We start from the raw sequence: 13,215 nt of genomic DNA on the forward strand, positions 1-13,215 counted from the left end.
TTGAACCAATATCATCTTTTCAGGAAGGCTAACTCTGACCAACCCATTTAGACTGCAACCCAACACCTCAACCTCCTGGAATGCCAGTGTTCCTTGATTTGCTCTACTTATTTTTTTTCATAGCACTTAATTCTTCTAACTTACTATGATTTTTTACTTATTTATTACATGCGTTCTTCTTCTGCTTTCCACAGAATGTGAGATTTACAAGTACAGGATCTTTGTATGCTTTGTTTAATGATGTATCCTAAGTGCCTAGAACAGTATCTGGCATCATGGCTACATCAGAAAATACTACTGGATGACTAATTCTCTAGTTTGGCATGCTTGCTTTTTTCTTGGTTCACTGCTGTGCTCAGAAAACAAACAAGTAAGAAAAACAAGCCACATGTAAATCCACACACAAAGATGCAAGCTCAAATCATAGGGTATTCCAGTACAACACACAGCAAAACCCCTTTACAATCATTCCCCCAAACTATTTCCCTAAGTTCTACTCATCAAATCATTGCAGCTGCTCCTATCATCGCCAAACATTTCATAAAAATTATGTCTGTGGTAGCTTTTCTATTTTTTGGCCCTATGTTCTCATTTATCCTTTTTTTTTTTTTTCAAAAATAGCACTCAAATCAATCAAGCTGAAATCTGAGAGTAGCAAAGTAAGAAAGAGCTAGCGTAGGCTTACTTAGGGAAAATTTAGATAGTTTGAAAATAAAATGGCAGAGATCGGGCAGTTGTAAAGTTTAAGTTAGTGAGAAGGAAAACATCAAACCAGAGATGGGCTGGGAATGTATCCTTACAGTTTTCTGGTGGGTCACTGTTATATGAGGACAAGCTGAAACCCCTACTCTCACATGGAAAAACACAGATTAAGGGGGAGTCATCAATGAGCTCCTCAATGGCTGGAATAAGATGAATACAGTCCTGAATCATATATACAAAAATACAACACTTCACAGAGTAAGATTTTGAACTGGAAACATTTTAGGTGAATAAAGAAATTTGCTCTTTCACATATTGGTAATTAATATACATAAGCTGTTGTCCTGATGATCATTTTGCAATACATATAATTATCAATTCACTATGTTGTACACCTGAAGCTAATATAGCGTTATATGTCAATTATACACCAATTTAGGAAAAAATAAGTCATTACCTTCTAAAAGTAGAGCAAGCAGAAAATAGATTCCCTAATAGACTTAAGAATCATGTGACGTGTCAGAGGTGACTACTTTCCCATAACTACTCTTCTGGGTTATCATTCTGGAGGATATAAAAGACATATTCTTTGTTCTGTCAGCTACAGGACACTTGGCAGTGTGGACAATGAGACTGATCCATTCTGAAAAAAAATACTTTGTATATTCCTGTATCTGCCAAAAATTGAAATCTGTATTCCCTGTTCTTCATCTTTTCTTGCATTGTTCTTCTCCTCAGAAATGATATTTGTCATTCTCTTCATTTACAAACATCCCATTCATTCTTTTGGGGCCAATTTAGTGCCTACTCTCTCCTTGGAAGTATAACATTAAAGTCTCAATGTCTTACCCGTAGTTCTTTGCTAGCAAACAATTTAAATATAATGTCCAGGATACATGCTGTTCGAAGTGAAATAGCAACATCACCATAAAAATCTAGCCTGTTTACAAAAGCCGAATGAATTAACTTGGGTGTTATTGACAGAAATTGTTGTATCATTAAAGCTACTGACATGGAAAATGGACAAGGTACTAAAATTACTCAATATGCTGTATACCTATTACTAAGAAGGAAAATCTTCCTGTATGGAAAACAATTAATAAAATTTTATAGAGAAATATCAAATATCAGAAATATAATCTTAAAACATTCATCTCTCAGTTTTTCTGATTATTGCTACCCCTTGCTTTAGGCAGAAATAATACCTGTTGCATTACTGCTGGTTCAAAAATTAGGAAGATATTCAACAGGATGAGTATTTACAAACATGTAATAGAAATGAGAACTATGCTAGGTTATCAGGTCTTATTATAAACATATAAGGCTTTAAAAAAAAGTCACATTCTATAGCCACTATTTGAACTGTCATTTACCATTCACATGGATACAATTTTATTGAGATTATATAGAAGCAAACTAACTGCATTATAGATGATTTTATATATTTTTAAGTTTTATTATGTCTTTGAATGACTTTCCTAAGGATCTCCTCTTAAATGAAATATGGTGGTTAGAGACGGAAGGTCTACAATTTGTTGGGGGCAGACTGGGACTTCTGAAGCTTTCATCTTCCCAAATATAAAATTAATACAATTATTCTTCAGGATAAGATAGCCTTCTCATAAGAGATTTGAATACAGTTTAGAAAGTCACCTAAATTCACCAGGTTAGATTCAACACAAAGTTAGCTATAGTTCATTTATGGATGAAATATCTCAAAAGGTGTTTTATGGTGGAATGAAAGGCACTTTTTAGAAGTATATCAAGGTTAGTGTAAGTAATGATGTCATAATACTTCATGTAAGAGTTGTATGTGAAAAGTCAACTAAGTTTCTATTAAAAAAAAGTTCCTCCTTAGATTTGAAAAAAATGAATACAGATTAGATTTTGCAATATTTCAGCATATATATTTTGTAAGCAGACTCAATTACATTAAATATTCTGCTTCAGTAAATTCCCATACTGCCTGCCAATATTTTTAAAAGTTTCTTTTCCTTCAGACGAGGGCTCCAGAGGGGACAATATGCTGAGGATGAGTCGTGACCAAGACAAGGAGATAAGGGACATTTCTGCTTCTGAGTGTAGGAAGCAAATTGTAAAATAAACCGAGTTCCTTCATAACTCAGCCATTGCTTGCAAAATTACAAAGTGGGGACAATTTGAGGTCGGATGAATGACTGCGTACCTGTCAATGATGGCACACATGTCGATGCTGACATTTGCAAAACTCCCCGGCCTCCTCTGAGCCACTTCGTATAAATTCACCAGTTGGTCGTCCACTTGGATGAGCTGCATGCATCCTTGGAATGAAGGCTGAAGGACGGAGTGACTGGAGTTATTCATCTGGTTCAGAAAACCTGTGAGAGAAGAAGTGGAATGTTATATTCTGTGAACGGTGTGCCCCACTAACATTCCTCCAGGTGGTTTCCCTCACCACAGCCATCCTGTCTCGTTGATCCTTGTTGACGTTGCACTCAATGTAAAAGAATTGAATCTTTTGAGAAAGCATATTATTTCAGGAGGAAGAAGGCAGGGCTGAACCCAGGCCAATGTTTGTCTCTGGGGGGCCACCATGCCTCCTATTTTATCTGTGGCATTTTCTTTCTCACTTTGCACATCTCCCTGTTCCTCTGCTCTTAAAGACTCACTGCTACAGTTCCTCACCTGACTCTCTCTTCAGAGATTAAAACATAAAACTTCAGACCTATCCCAACTATCCCACCACCTTTCTTTTATGCCTTCAATATTTACTTCTATTTTCTTGGTTCCCTACAGGCCTGTTCTTCAGATGTCAAGAAGCTAAACTATTATCGATCATGATGGATTTTTCTTATGGATTGTCTAACTCAACTCAAAGAGATATTTGCATTACAAATGATTTCCCAATTTATAAAATCCAAAGAAACATTATAAAGAAAAAAAATTAGGAAGAAAGCTCAGCCACCCTCCTCTGAATATCCATCTTATATAGCTAATAGGGTATAGGGAGCATAAATGAAAAAGGCAATAAATACTAGTGGTTCTATTAGGGAATGGAATATATACATATGAAGTTCAAAATTAAACATTAAAAATTTTATCACAACTTTAAGACAGCAACACCAGTCAATTACCTACATTATGCCTTTTTAATAGAAAAAGGCATAATTCTTATTATGTGTATTAAATTTGTAAGCCACAGGAAAAACTATTTTTTATCCCATTAAGTATCTCCAGAAAAATCTCAAAAAAGCTTTTACTTCTTATACTTTACTTACTTACCTCACACCAAGTTTACCTACTAGAGCAAATCTGAACTGTACTAATTTGTCTGCTTAGAATTCTGAAGTTATTAACATATTCATTTCAGTCTAATACTGTAGCTATAGAAAAATTTATACAGAATGGGTTGTGATCAAGATGTGTCATTAAGTGGATAAAAATAAATTTCCAAGAGAAAACTTTTCTGAAAAATTGACCATGAAGTAATTTTTGTAGATGTCCTTTTTGATTAGTAATAATAAATTAGGACAATAGAAACCTTCTTTCTTCCATTACTAATGGGGTATGGTATGTAAAGTCTAGTAATTATCATTTGAATTCCTTTTAAGAGTTAATTACAGAGCCATGTATCATTTTCCACCAACACACTACTATTTAAAAACAAGGTTCTATTTAAATCAATTTCTTGACTTAAAAAAAAATATATATATATATATATATATATATATATATATATATATATATATCAGACTCTACATCCAATGTCAAACATATGGCATATATATTTTTTCCCTAAGTCACATTTTTTTTTGTCATTTTCATTAAGTTCGACTCCTCAGAAAACTGCTGATCTTAGATAAGTGGCCCATTTAGAGTAGTTGTATGCATACATATGATTTTCAATCTGTTTAATCAAGATAAAATTGAATGGAATATAATGTCTAAACTTAGAAGAGAGAAAACATCCAGCTGTAACTTTATTGACTACTCTTAACAAGACAATCATTTGGTTCTGTTTTTTGAGTACTTGGGAGTCTCTAAATATCCACACTAGCTTTGAAATATTTCAAAATGTGTAGGTCTGTTTGTGAGAATAAGACCTCTGAAACAAAGCAGCTGCGTAACACAGATTACTATGAATTGGACATAATTAAGTTCATAAAACAAGACTTCATCAGTCACTCATAACAATGTTCTATTTGGCCCTGATAAATTCTGGAGTTTGAAATTGTCAAGTCCCTTCACTTTTCTACATGGAATACATTCTAGGAAGATAATTATAAGACAAACTACTACATATCCATTAAAAATTTGGTGTTTTTTTTCCTTTCCTTGCATTATCTTTAATATCTCCAAGAGGAAGCCCATTAATCCTTGCCCCTGGTATTCACACCCTTTCATAGTCTTTTTCTACAATGAATTAGTGCTGACTCTGGACGGTGGAAAAGTATTAAGTGGTGGCTTTGTGTGACTTCTGATGCCAGTATCCGGTTTGGTCTCTCTGACTGCTAACTGATCATTTCATGAGCAATCATGGAAAAGCCCACGAGAGATAATAAATCATGGTTTCCAGCTATTAAACTTTGGGGTGATTTTTTATGCAATAATGAGTACCTAGTAATAAATTTAGTATGGGAGGGGAATTGCAACAAAACCTAAAAATGTGGCAGCTACCTAGGGATTGGTATGCACAAGTAAGTGGGAAAGGCCTTGAAAAGAGTGTGAGCAGAGAAGCCTGATGGCTCTTGAGGAGGTCGTCAGTAATGGCTTACAGGAAAGTGAAGAATGAATGTGATTAGAAATGAGAGAAAACTGGAGCCTGGTTATGCTGCAGCAGGAAGTTTAATAACATCGTGATAATATGGGAAGGAAAAATTATATTTAATGCATTAGGTAACCTAGCTAAAGACATTTCAGGCACAAAATTCTGATCATCTATCTATAGGAAAAAGAAGAGAGAAAGACTAAAGGAAAACCAAACTGTCCAAAGACAGCAGGACTTGGTGGATTTGAAAATAAAGTAGTATTTTCTCAGTTCTAGGCTCTCCAGATGGTAAAAATGCAAAAATTGAGGTCACTTTCAGGCAAAGATCAACTAGCAGTAAAACATAATGTAAAGATAGCAATGAGGTGTGACTGTGATATCCATCTTAAGACTTCCAAAATGTATTAGGTGGTGCCTCAAAGAAGCATTCATTCAGACTAGAGAACTGCTAGACATCTTATTGGTATGTCTTACAGATTCACTGAGTTAAGCAACAAGGGTTCTAATAATGTTAAGGGCATTTTTCCCTTAGCATGTCAGCGGAAGTCCAATGTAAAACACCCTTATCTTCATCAGATTCTGGATGTGGCTTTTATTTAATGGAATAAACCACAATAACATTCATAGGAAACCCACAAATTATACAACAGTCATGATTCTGGTAACACCACCATCCTGGACTAAAAAGAGACAGAGATGGTACAGAAGGAAGCTATATCTTTAGGCTCTAAACTTCTACAGGCAAGAACTATGCAGCTATAGGCACAGCCTACTTTTTACATAAAAAGGAAGCATTGATCAGAGTGATAGAACTGTAACCAGAGGGCAGAGCCAAGATCCATGAAGAAACACTTCCAAGAAATATTAGGGGTGAGTCCTAATCCAGGAATCACCAACATGTACCTGATTGGAGTTTAGAACCACTATGGATCAGTTACTTCTGTGTACCTCTTATTTCTCCCTTTTGAACCAGAAAGTCTAAAGTGGTTACTCTATGCCTATCTGATCATCATATGTTGGATGTGTGGTGGTACACAATTCGTTCACAGGTCTTCGGACAAGAAGCTGTATCTAAACAACTTCCTTTGTTCTTAGACTTTCCTAGGAACTTCGGGTTGGTATGAACTTGACTCAGATGATGAGTTGCTGGATTCTGAGCAGATCGTTTAATGGAATGAAGCTATAGGGGTCTTCGGAGGAACTAGGGTACTTTTTCATGTGGGGAGAGACATGAATCTTTGTGTCTCAGAGGACAAACTATGGTAACCAATCTCCAAGACAGCCATAAATCTCCTCCTGCTATTCATACCATGTGGTTCCCTCCCACACTGAATCAGTGCTGACCGTACAACAGAATATTGCATAAGTGACAGTGTGTCTGTGACTTCCAGGACTTAGTAATGAAAGGCATTAAAGGCTTTACTTTGGTCTCTGGGATCCCTGGTCTGAGAAGCCAGCCCCTATGCCATGAAGAAGCTCAAGCAGCCTGATGCAGAGGCACTCAAGTAGAAACGAAAGAAGACCTAACCCTGAGCAACAACTCACTAGCCACATGAGTAAGCAATCTTGAATAGAGCTTTCAATCCTAGTCAAGGCTTCAGATGATGGAGGCTGCAGGAAACATAAAACTGCAACCTCATAAGAACCTCAAGCTAGAACTTCCCAGCCAAGTTGCTTCTGAATTACTGGCCCACAAACAAGGATGAGAGAATAAGGTCTTACTGTGCTGGAGACACTAAACTTTGAGGTAGTTTTTATGCAGCAGTCAAGAACATATTGTTTTCTGCATTTGTTCCCTTTCTGTACAGATATAATTTTGGTAAAAATACTAGTGTATTAGTGTCTGTGATACTTGCAGTGGCCACTCTATAGTTCAAGAATTAACCTACTTAGTAGATTAATAGCAGAACTCTTTGGTGATACAAATTTGCAGCTGGGATTCTGAGGGTCAGAAATGAAATAGATATAAAATGGATAGAGAGTTAAACTTAATTGAAATTTGCCACATTAATAGGAAGATTACATAGAATGAAGAGATTAGCTTTTGTTTGTTTTGGCGTAGAACTTTAAATATCTATGAATTTGGAATAAAAAAATGCAATGTGTACACATGGGTTGTTCCCTGGCTCCGTGATCTGGCAGGGTGACACCCACGCTAATCATCACCTTGCAGCTTGCACTGCCTCTCACTACCAGCGAAAAGTGGAAACTTACCCTCTTTGCAGGGTCCTTATAATTGTGTAACCTAACTGGCACTTTTGAGATTTCTGTTTCAAGACTTCGCACATGAAAGCGTCATATCTGATTTGAAGTCTACTCAGTATTTTATTATTCTTGCTGACAAAAAGCCTTAAAATTTTAATTCAGAAATACATTAGTGAAAAACATGCTGATACTTGTTTTGGCATCAAAACACCAATCTAAGCAGTTGTAAGTCAGAATGTGAACCTGATGGGACAGAGAAAGCAAACAACAGGCAATAGGTTTGAAACTGCATATGGCTAAAGCCACAAAGTATATGAGATTTCTCAATTTATACTTATTTTAAAGTTGGGAAGTTTGGGGTGAGAGAGGCTGGTGGGATGAGGTAAGAATGCTAAAAAACACATTTAGTTATTCCTTCTAATATAATCTAATATGACTATGCAAAATGTCTACTTATCTCTACTGGTTACCCAGCAATTCACCCAGGTGAGGGCTGGAATCCCAGCCAGCAGGTGTTAGAGCAGCTGAGTGTGAGCTCTGTGGTCACTGGTGCCTGCACAGCAAGAGCAGGGAGGCAGCATATCCACCCAGCATGGCTGGGAGAGTGACTACAATATAGGCTGAACGAGCAAGTAAATAAGTATATTGAGGAGAGTGGGAGCCAGGTTCTCACTGTCAGTAAAGGAGGGTACAAGGGAAAAGTGTAAAATCTTGAGTGGATCTTGTGGGTTTTGGATTGAAATTTTATCTATCCAATCCAACCAAGGGGGGCCCTTGTGGTTTTCAGTTTTATACAGCTAGTTACAGAAACAAATCTAGCTGCAATTGTGTATGTGCACAATATACAGATGGTTCCTACCATTCACTGAAGATGGTCTGGGAGCAGGGTTACCCCCAGAAGCAGTAAGTGCTCCTATAGTTCAGATCTTAGTTTCTCTACTGAATAAGACCAGGACATCTTGGAGAAATGGCTGACTCCAGGGGGTCAGGAAAGTACAATGGGAGCTTGGAACATTCTACTGCACCCGAAAGTAAAAAAAAAAAAAAAAAAAAGTGCTCAGAATGGCTAAAATCAGAAAGACAAGAGATAATAGGTGTTGGTGAGAATGTGGAGAAAAAGGAACCCTAGTGCACTGTTGGTAGGAATGTAAACTGGTGCAGCCACTGTAGAAAACAGTATGGAGGTTCCTCAAAAAATTAAAAATAGAAATATAATCAGATCCAGTAATTCCACTACTGGGTATTTACCCCTCCCCCCAAACAAAACAAAACAAAACAAAACAAAAACACAGATTCAAAAAAGATCTAGGCACCCTTATTTTTACTGCAGCTTTACTTACAATAGGTAACATATGGAAGCAACCTGAGTGCCCATTAATAGATGGATGGATAAAGAAGATGTACATAAGAAGAATATTATATATATATATATATATATATATATATATATATATATATATATTACTCGGTCATCAGAAAGAATGAAAAAGAATGAAATCTTGCTATTTGCAAAGACATGGATGGAGCTAGAGAGTATTATGTTAAGTGAAAAGTCAGTCAGAGAAAGATAAATATCACATGATTCCGCTGATACATGGAATTTAAGAAACAAAAACAAATGAACACTAGGGAGAAGCCAAGAAATAGACTCTCAACTAGAGAGAACAAACTGAGACTTACTGGAGGGGAGGTGAGCAGGATGGTGGATGAAATAGATGGTGGGGATTAAAGAGAACACTTGTGATGAGCACTTATGCAAGTGTGGAATCACCGTATTGTATACCTGACACTGATACTACACTGTATGTTAGCTGGAATTTAAATAAAAATTTGGAAAAAGAAAAAAATAGAGAAAGGAAAATAATTCATTTTATTTTTTATTTAAGTTTTTAGTGGGGGGGGGGTGGGCAGAGGAGAGGGAGAAAGAGAATCTTAAGACTCCAAGCCCAGCACTGAGAGCTTGATCTTACAACCCCGAGATCACAACTTGAGCTGAAATCAAGAGTCAGATGCTTAACTGGAGCCACCCAGGTGCCCCAATACATTAATTATCTTAAAAAAGTGAGATCTTGCCATTAAAAAAAAATTATTTATTTATTTATTTATTTATTTATTTATTTATTTATTTATTATTTATTTATTTATTTATTTATTTATTTAACAGCGAGAGAGAGAGAGAGAGAGAGAGAGAGAGAGAGAGAGAGAACAAGCAATGGGGAGCAGCAGAGGCAGAGGGAGAAGCAGACTCTCCACCAAGCAGAGAGCCCGATGTGGCGGGGGGGGGGGGGGGGGGGCGGCTGGATCCCAGGACCCTGCAATCATGACCTGAGCTGAAGGCAGATGCTTAATGGACTGAGCCTCCCTGGTGCCTTGAGATCTTGCCATTTGTGACAACATGGATGGACCTGGAAGGTATTATGCTAAGTGAAGTAAGTTAGAGAAAGATGAAAATAATATAATTTCACTTATATACAGAAATTAGCAAACAAAACAAATGAACAAACAGAAAAGCAGAAACAACCCATAAGTGCAGAATACAAATCAATGGTTGCCAGAGGCCAAGGGTGTGGGAGGATGGGCAAAGTGGGTGAAGGGGAGTAAGAGGAAAGGCTTCCAGTTTTGAAATGAACCAGTCACAGGGATGAAAGGGACCCCACAGGGAATAGTATAGCTTTGTATGATGACAAATGGTAACTACACTTGTAGTGAGCACAGCATAAGGTACACTTGTCAAAATCTTGCACACCTGAAACTAATGTAACATTGTGTGTCAACTATTTTAAAAAAGAAGAAGAAGAAGAAGAAGAAGAAGAAGAAGAAGAAGAAGAAGAAGGAGAAGAAGGAGAAGAAGGAGAAGAAGGAGAAGAAGGAGAAGAAGGAGAAGAAGGAGAAGAAGGAGAAGGAGAAGGAGAAGGAGAGGAAGAAGAAGAAGAAGAAGAAGAAGAAGAAGAAGAAGAAGAAGAAGAAGAAGAAGAAGAAGAAGAAGAAGAAGAAGAAACGCTCAAAGAATGACGGGGCCCATGTCAGAATGACACAGGAGCCAGCCTGATGTACATTTCCATTACTCAAGTCTAGACAATTGGAGCACCAAATACATAGTTTGAGCATTAAAACATATTATGAGTATCGAAAGAAGGAAGGAAGAGAGGGAAGGATAAATTTATACGTCATATCTCAATGAAAAAAAAAAACAGTAATCCATGAGTCCACCCACAAAAACATGAGTAAATAAATGGAAAGGGCCCGAATCTGTTTCTATAGCACAATGCTAACTACTAAATATATATAAATATATAAATATATATTTATATATGTAAATATATAAATATATATTTATATGTTAATATATTATATTATATATTTTATATATTATATATATTTTAATATATTTTATATATATTATATATATATTTTATATTATATTTTATATATTTATATGTAAATATATATTTATATATAAATATCCAGTATATATATATACTGGAATTGGAAAGTCACCATTTGGCAACCATCACAATAGTAATTAAATCAGACAACAACTATCAATTGATACTCCAACGAGTGACTAAAAGATGAGGAACAAACAAAGTGTCTAAGTGGGTCCCTAAAAACATATTAATTTATTTCAAAGGGAATAGCTGTCATTTGGCAGCAGGGAACAGGAGAGACATCTTTGTAATCAAGTGATCCGAGGTATCACCACCAGTCAAGGGACTGAGAACGCGCTTGGACCCTGATAAGAAGCAATGAGCAGCGCACAGCACCACCTGGTGGTCCTCCTGCCCAAAGCGCACAAGGTAGGCGCTGTCCTGAGGAAACAGACCCAAATAAAGGTCTTCAGGAGTGACCAGGCTGTGGAAGCCTAGAAACAGTGGAGGATCGGATTCCTATTGACGACACTGTGGAGGCAGGAACACAGACATGACGGGTGACCCCAGCTGGGGCCTTTCTGCTAGGTGGGACATTACTGGATGGGGTAATGTAAGGAGGTGTAAGTTATATCGGTGCCTTTTGTACTTTTCTTGGAATTTTATTTTTCAACTTTTAAATTGTCTGAAAATTAAAACTTTATAATAAACTTATGTTCCGGAGGCGGGGCCAGATGGCGGAGGAGTGGGGTTCCTAAGTCACTTGTCCCCACCAGCTCACCTAGATAACTTGCAAACCAGCCTGAACACCTACAAATTTGACCTGAGATTTAAAGAGAGGACAGCTGGAAGGCTACAGAGAGAAGGGCTTTGGCTTCTAACAAGGTAGGGAGATGGAGAATAAATAAATAAGAAAGAATCCATTGGGAGAGGGGCCCCCGCGAGGAGCCAGGCTAAGGGGGCAGCGAGAGCCCTCGGGACAGGAAAGTGCAGCCCCGGAGATGCAGGAACTTTAAAAATCCACCCCGGATTCTTCCCAGATGTAAAGGCGCTTAGCAGGGAGCTCGGGCAGGATCCCAGGAGGGGCAGTGGAGCCCCCAGGTTCCCAGGGTCACTAGCAGAGGAGGTGCACCCAGGCGAGAGCGCACCACACCCTGCGGCCGAGCTCCCTAAGGGGCTGGAGCGAGGACTGGGAGCAGCTCGGGCAGTGCAGGCCTCGGAGCCCAGGGCGCCGGGGGACACAGCCCAGGATCCGGCCTCCCCCCGGGACAGGCGGAGGCCGGGAGGGCCCAGGACAGCAGGGATGCTCCTGCCTCCAAGGGGCCCTGAGCTGGGCGGATCAGTGCCCCCCGCCCCTGGAGCATCCAGGCCCCTGCGGACTGGGCGCTGCGGTAGTTACTGCGGGAGCTGACTCCAGCGCTGGACAGCTGGCGGCCACCAGTGTGGTTGTCCCTCCTGGTGTCACCCTGTGCCTGGGACTGAGCAGGGGCCTCACAGTATAAACAGCTCCCACTGAGCTGTGCACCTGACGGGGGCGGGGCAGCTGCCCCAGGTGCACACACCTGAGAATCAGCACAGCAGGCCCCTCACCCAGAAGACCAGCTGGAAGGACAGGGGAAGAGCAAGTTCTGGACCAAGCAGTGCTGGAAGCTTCAGGACCAAGAGGAAATAGAGGGAATATAATATATAGAACAAGGGGGTCCCCCCCCTTTTTTTAATTTTTCTTCTTTTTTCCATTGTAATTCATTTTTATATCAGACTAAAAATTTCCAATGTTTTCTCTTTTCCCACCTTAACTACAATATTTTACCACCTCTTCATTTTTAAGTTTCTTCCTATTTAATGTTCATATTTCTACAATTACATGTCTTAGATATTTTCCCACTTCTAGATTCCCTTCAACATATTCAATTTAAGTTTGGGAGATACACGAGATACGGTTTTTCGTTTCTCTGCCTCATTTTCTTCTACAGTGGCAGGAGTTAATACCTTCTAAAATATGACCAGCATACACCCACGTGGTATGCCATGCTGGTTCATTTTGTGAGATTATATTCTCTCTTCCTTCCCATTCTGCCCCCCTCTTTTATCTTGTTTATGTTTTGGTGGTCAATGTTGGGGCTTTCAACAAGTATTGCTTGTTTATGTAAATTTGGGACTGAGCATTTTCTAACATACAGAACTTAATACACT

General features: G+C 38.4%; 1 protein-coding gene across 1 annotated transcript in view; it reads right to left on the reverse strand.

Moving 5' to 3' along the window:
* Positions 1-13,215, reverse strand: part of CNTNAP2 (contactin associated protein 2) — a 2,034,882-nt gene that overhangs the window by 905,505 nt on the left and 1,116,162 nt on the right. The window contains exon 10 of the mRNA XM_038559273.1: positions 2,888-3,059. Within this exon, the coding sequence (XP_038415201.1) occupies positions 2,888-3,059 (172 nt within the window). The remainder of the gene's footprint in view (positions 1-2,887; positions 3,060-13,215) is intronic.

Source organism: Canis lupus, chromosome 16 (assembly GCF_011100685.1).
Source record: "Canis lupus familiaris isolate Mischka breed German Shepherd chromosome 16, alternate assembly UU_Cfam_GSD_1.0, whole genome shotgun sequence".
Lineage (NCBI taxonomy): Eukaryota > Metazoa > Chordata > Mammalia > Carnivora > Canidae > Canis > Canis lupus.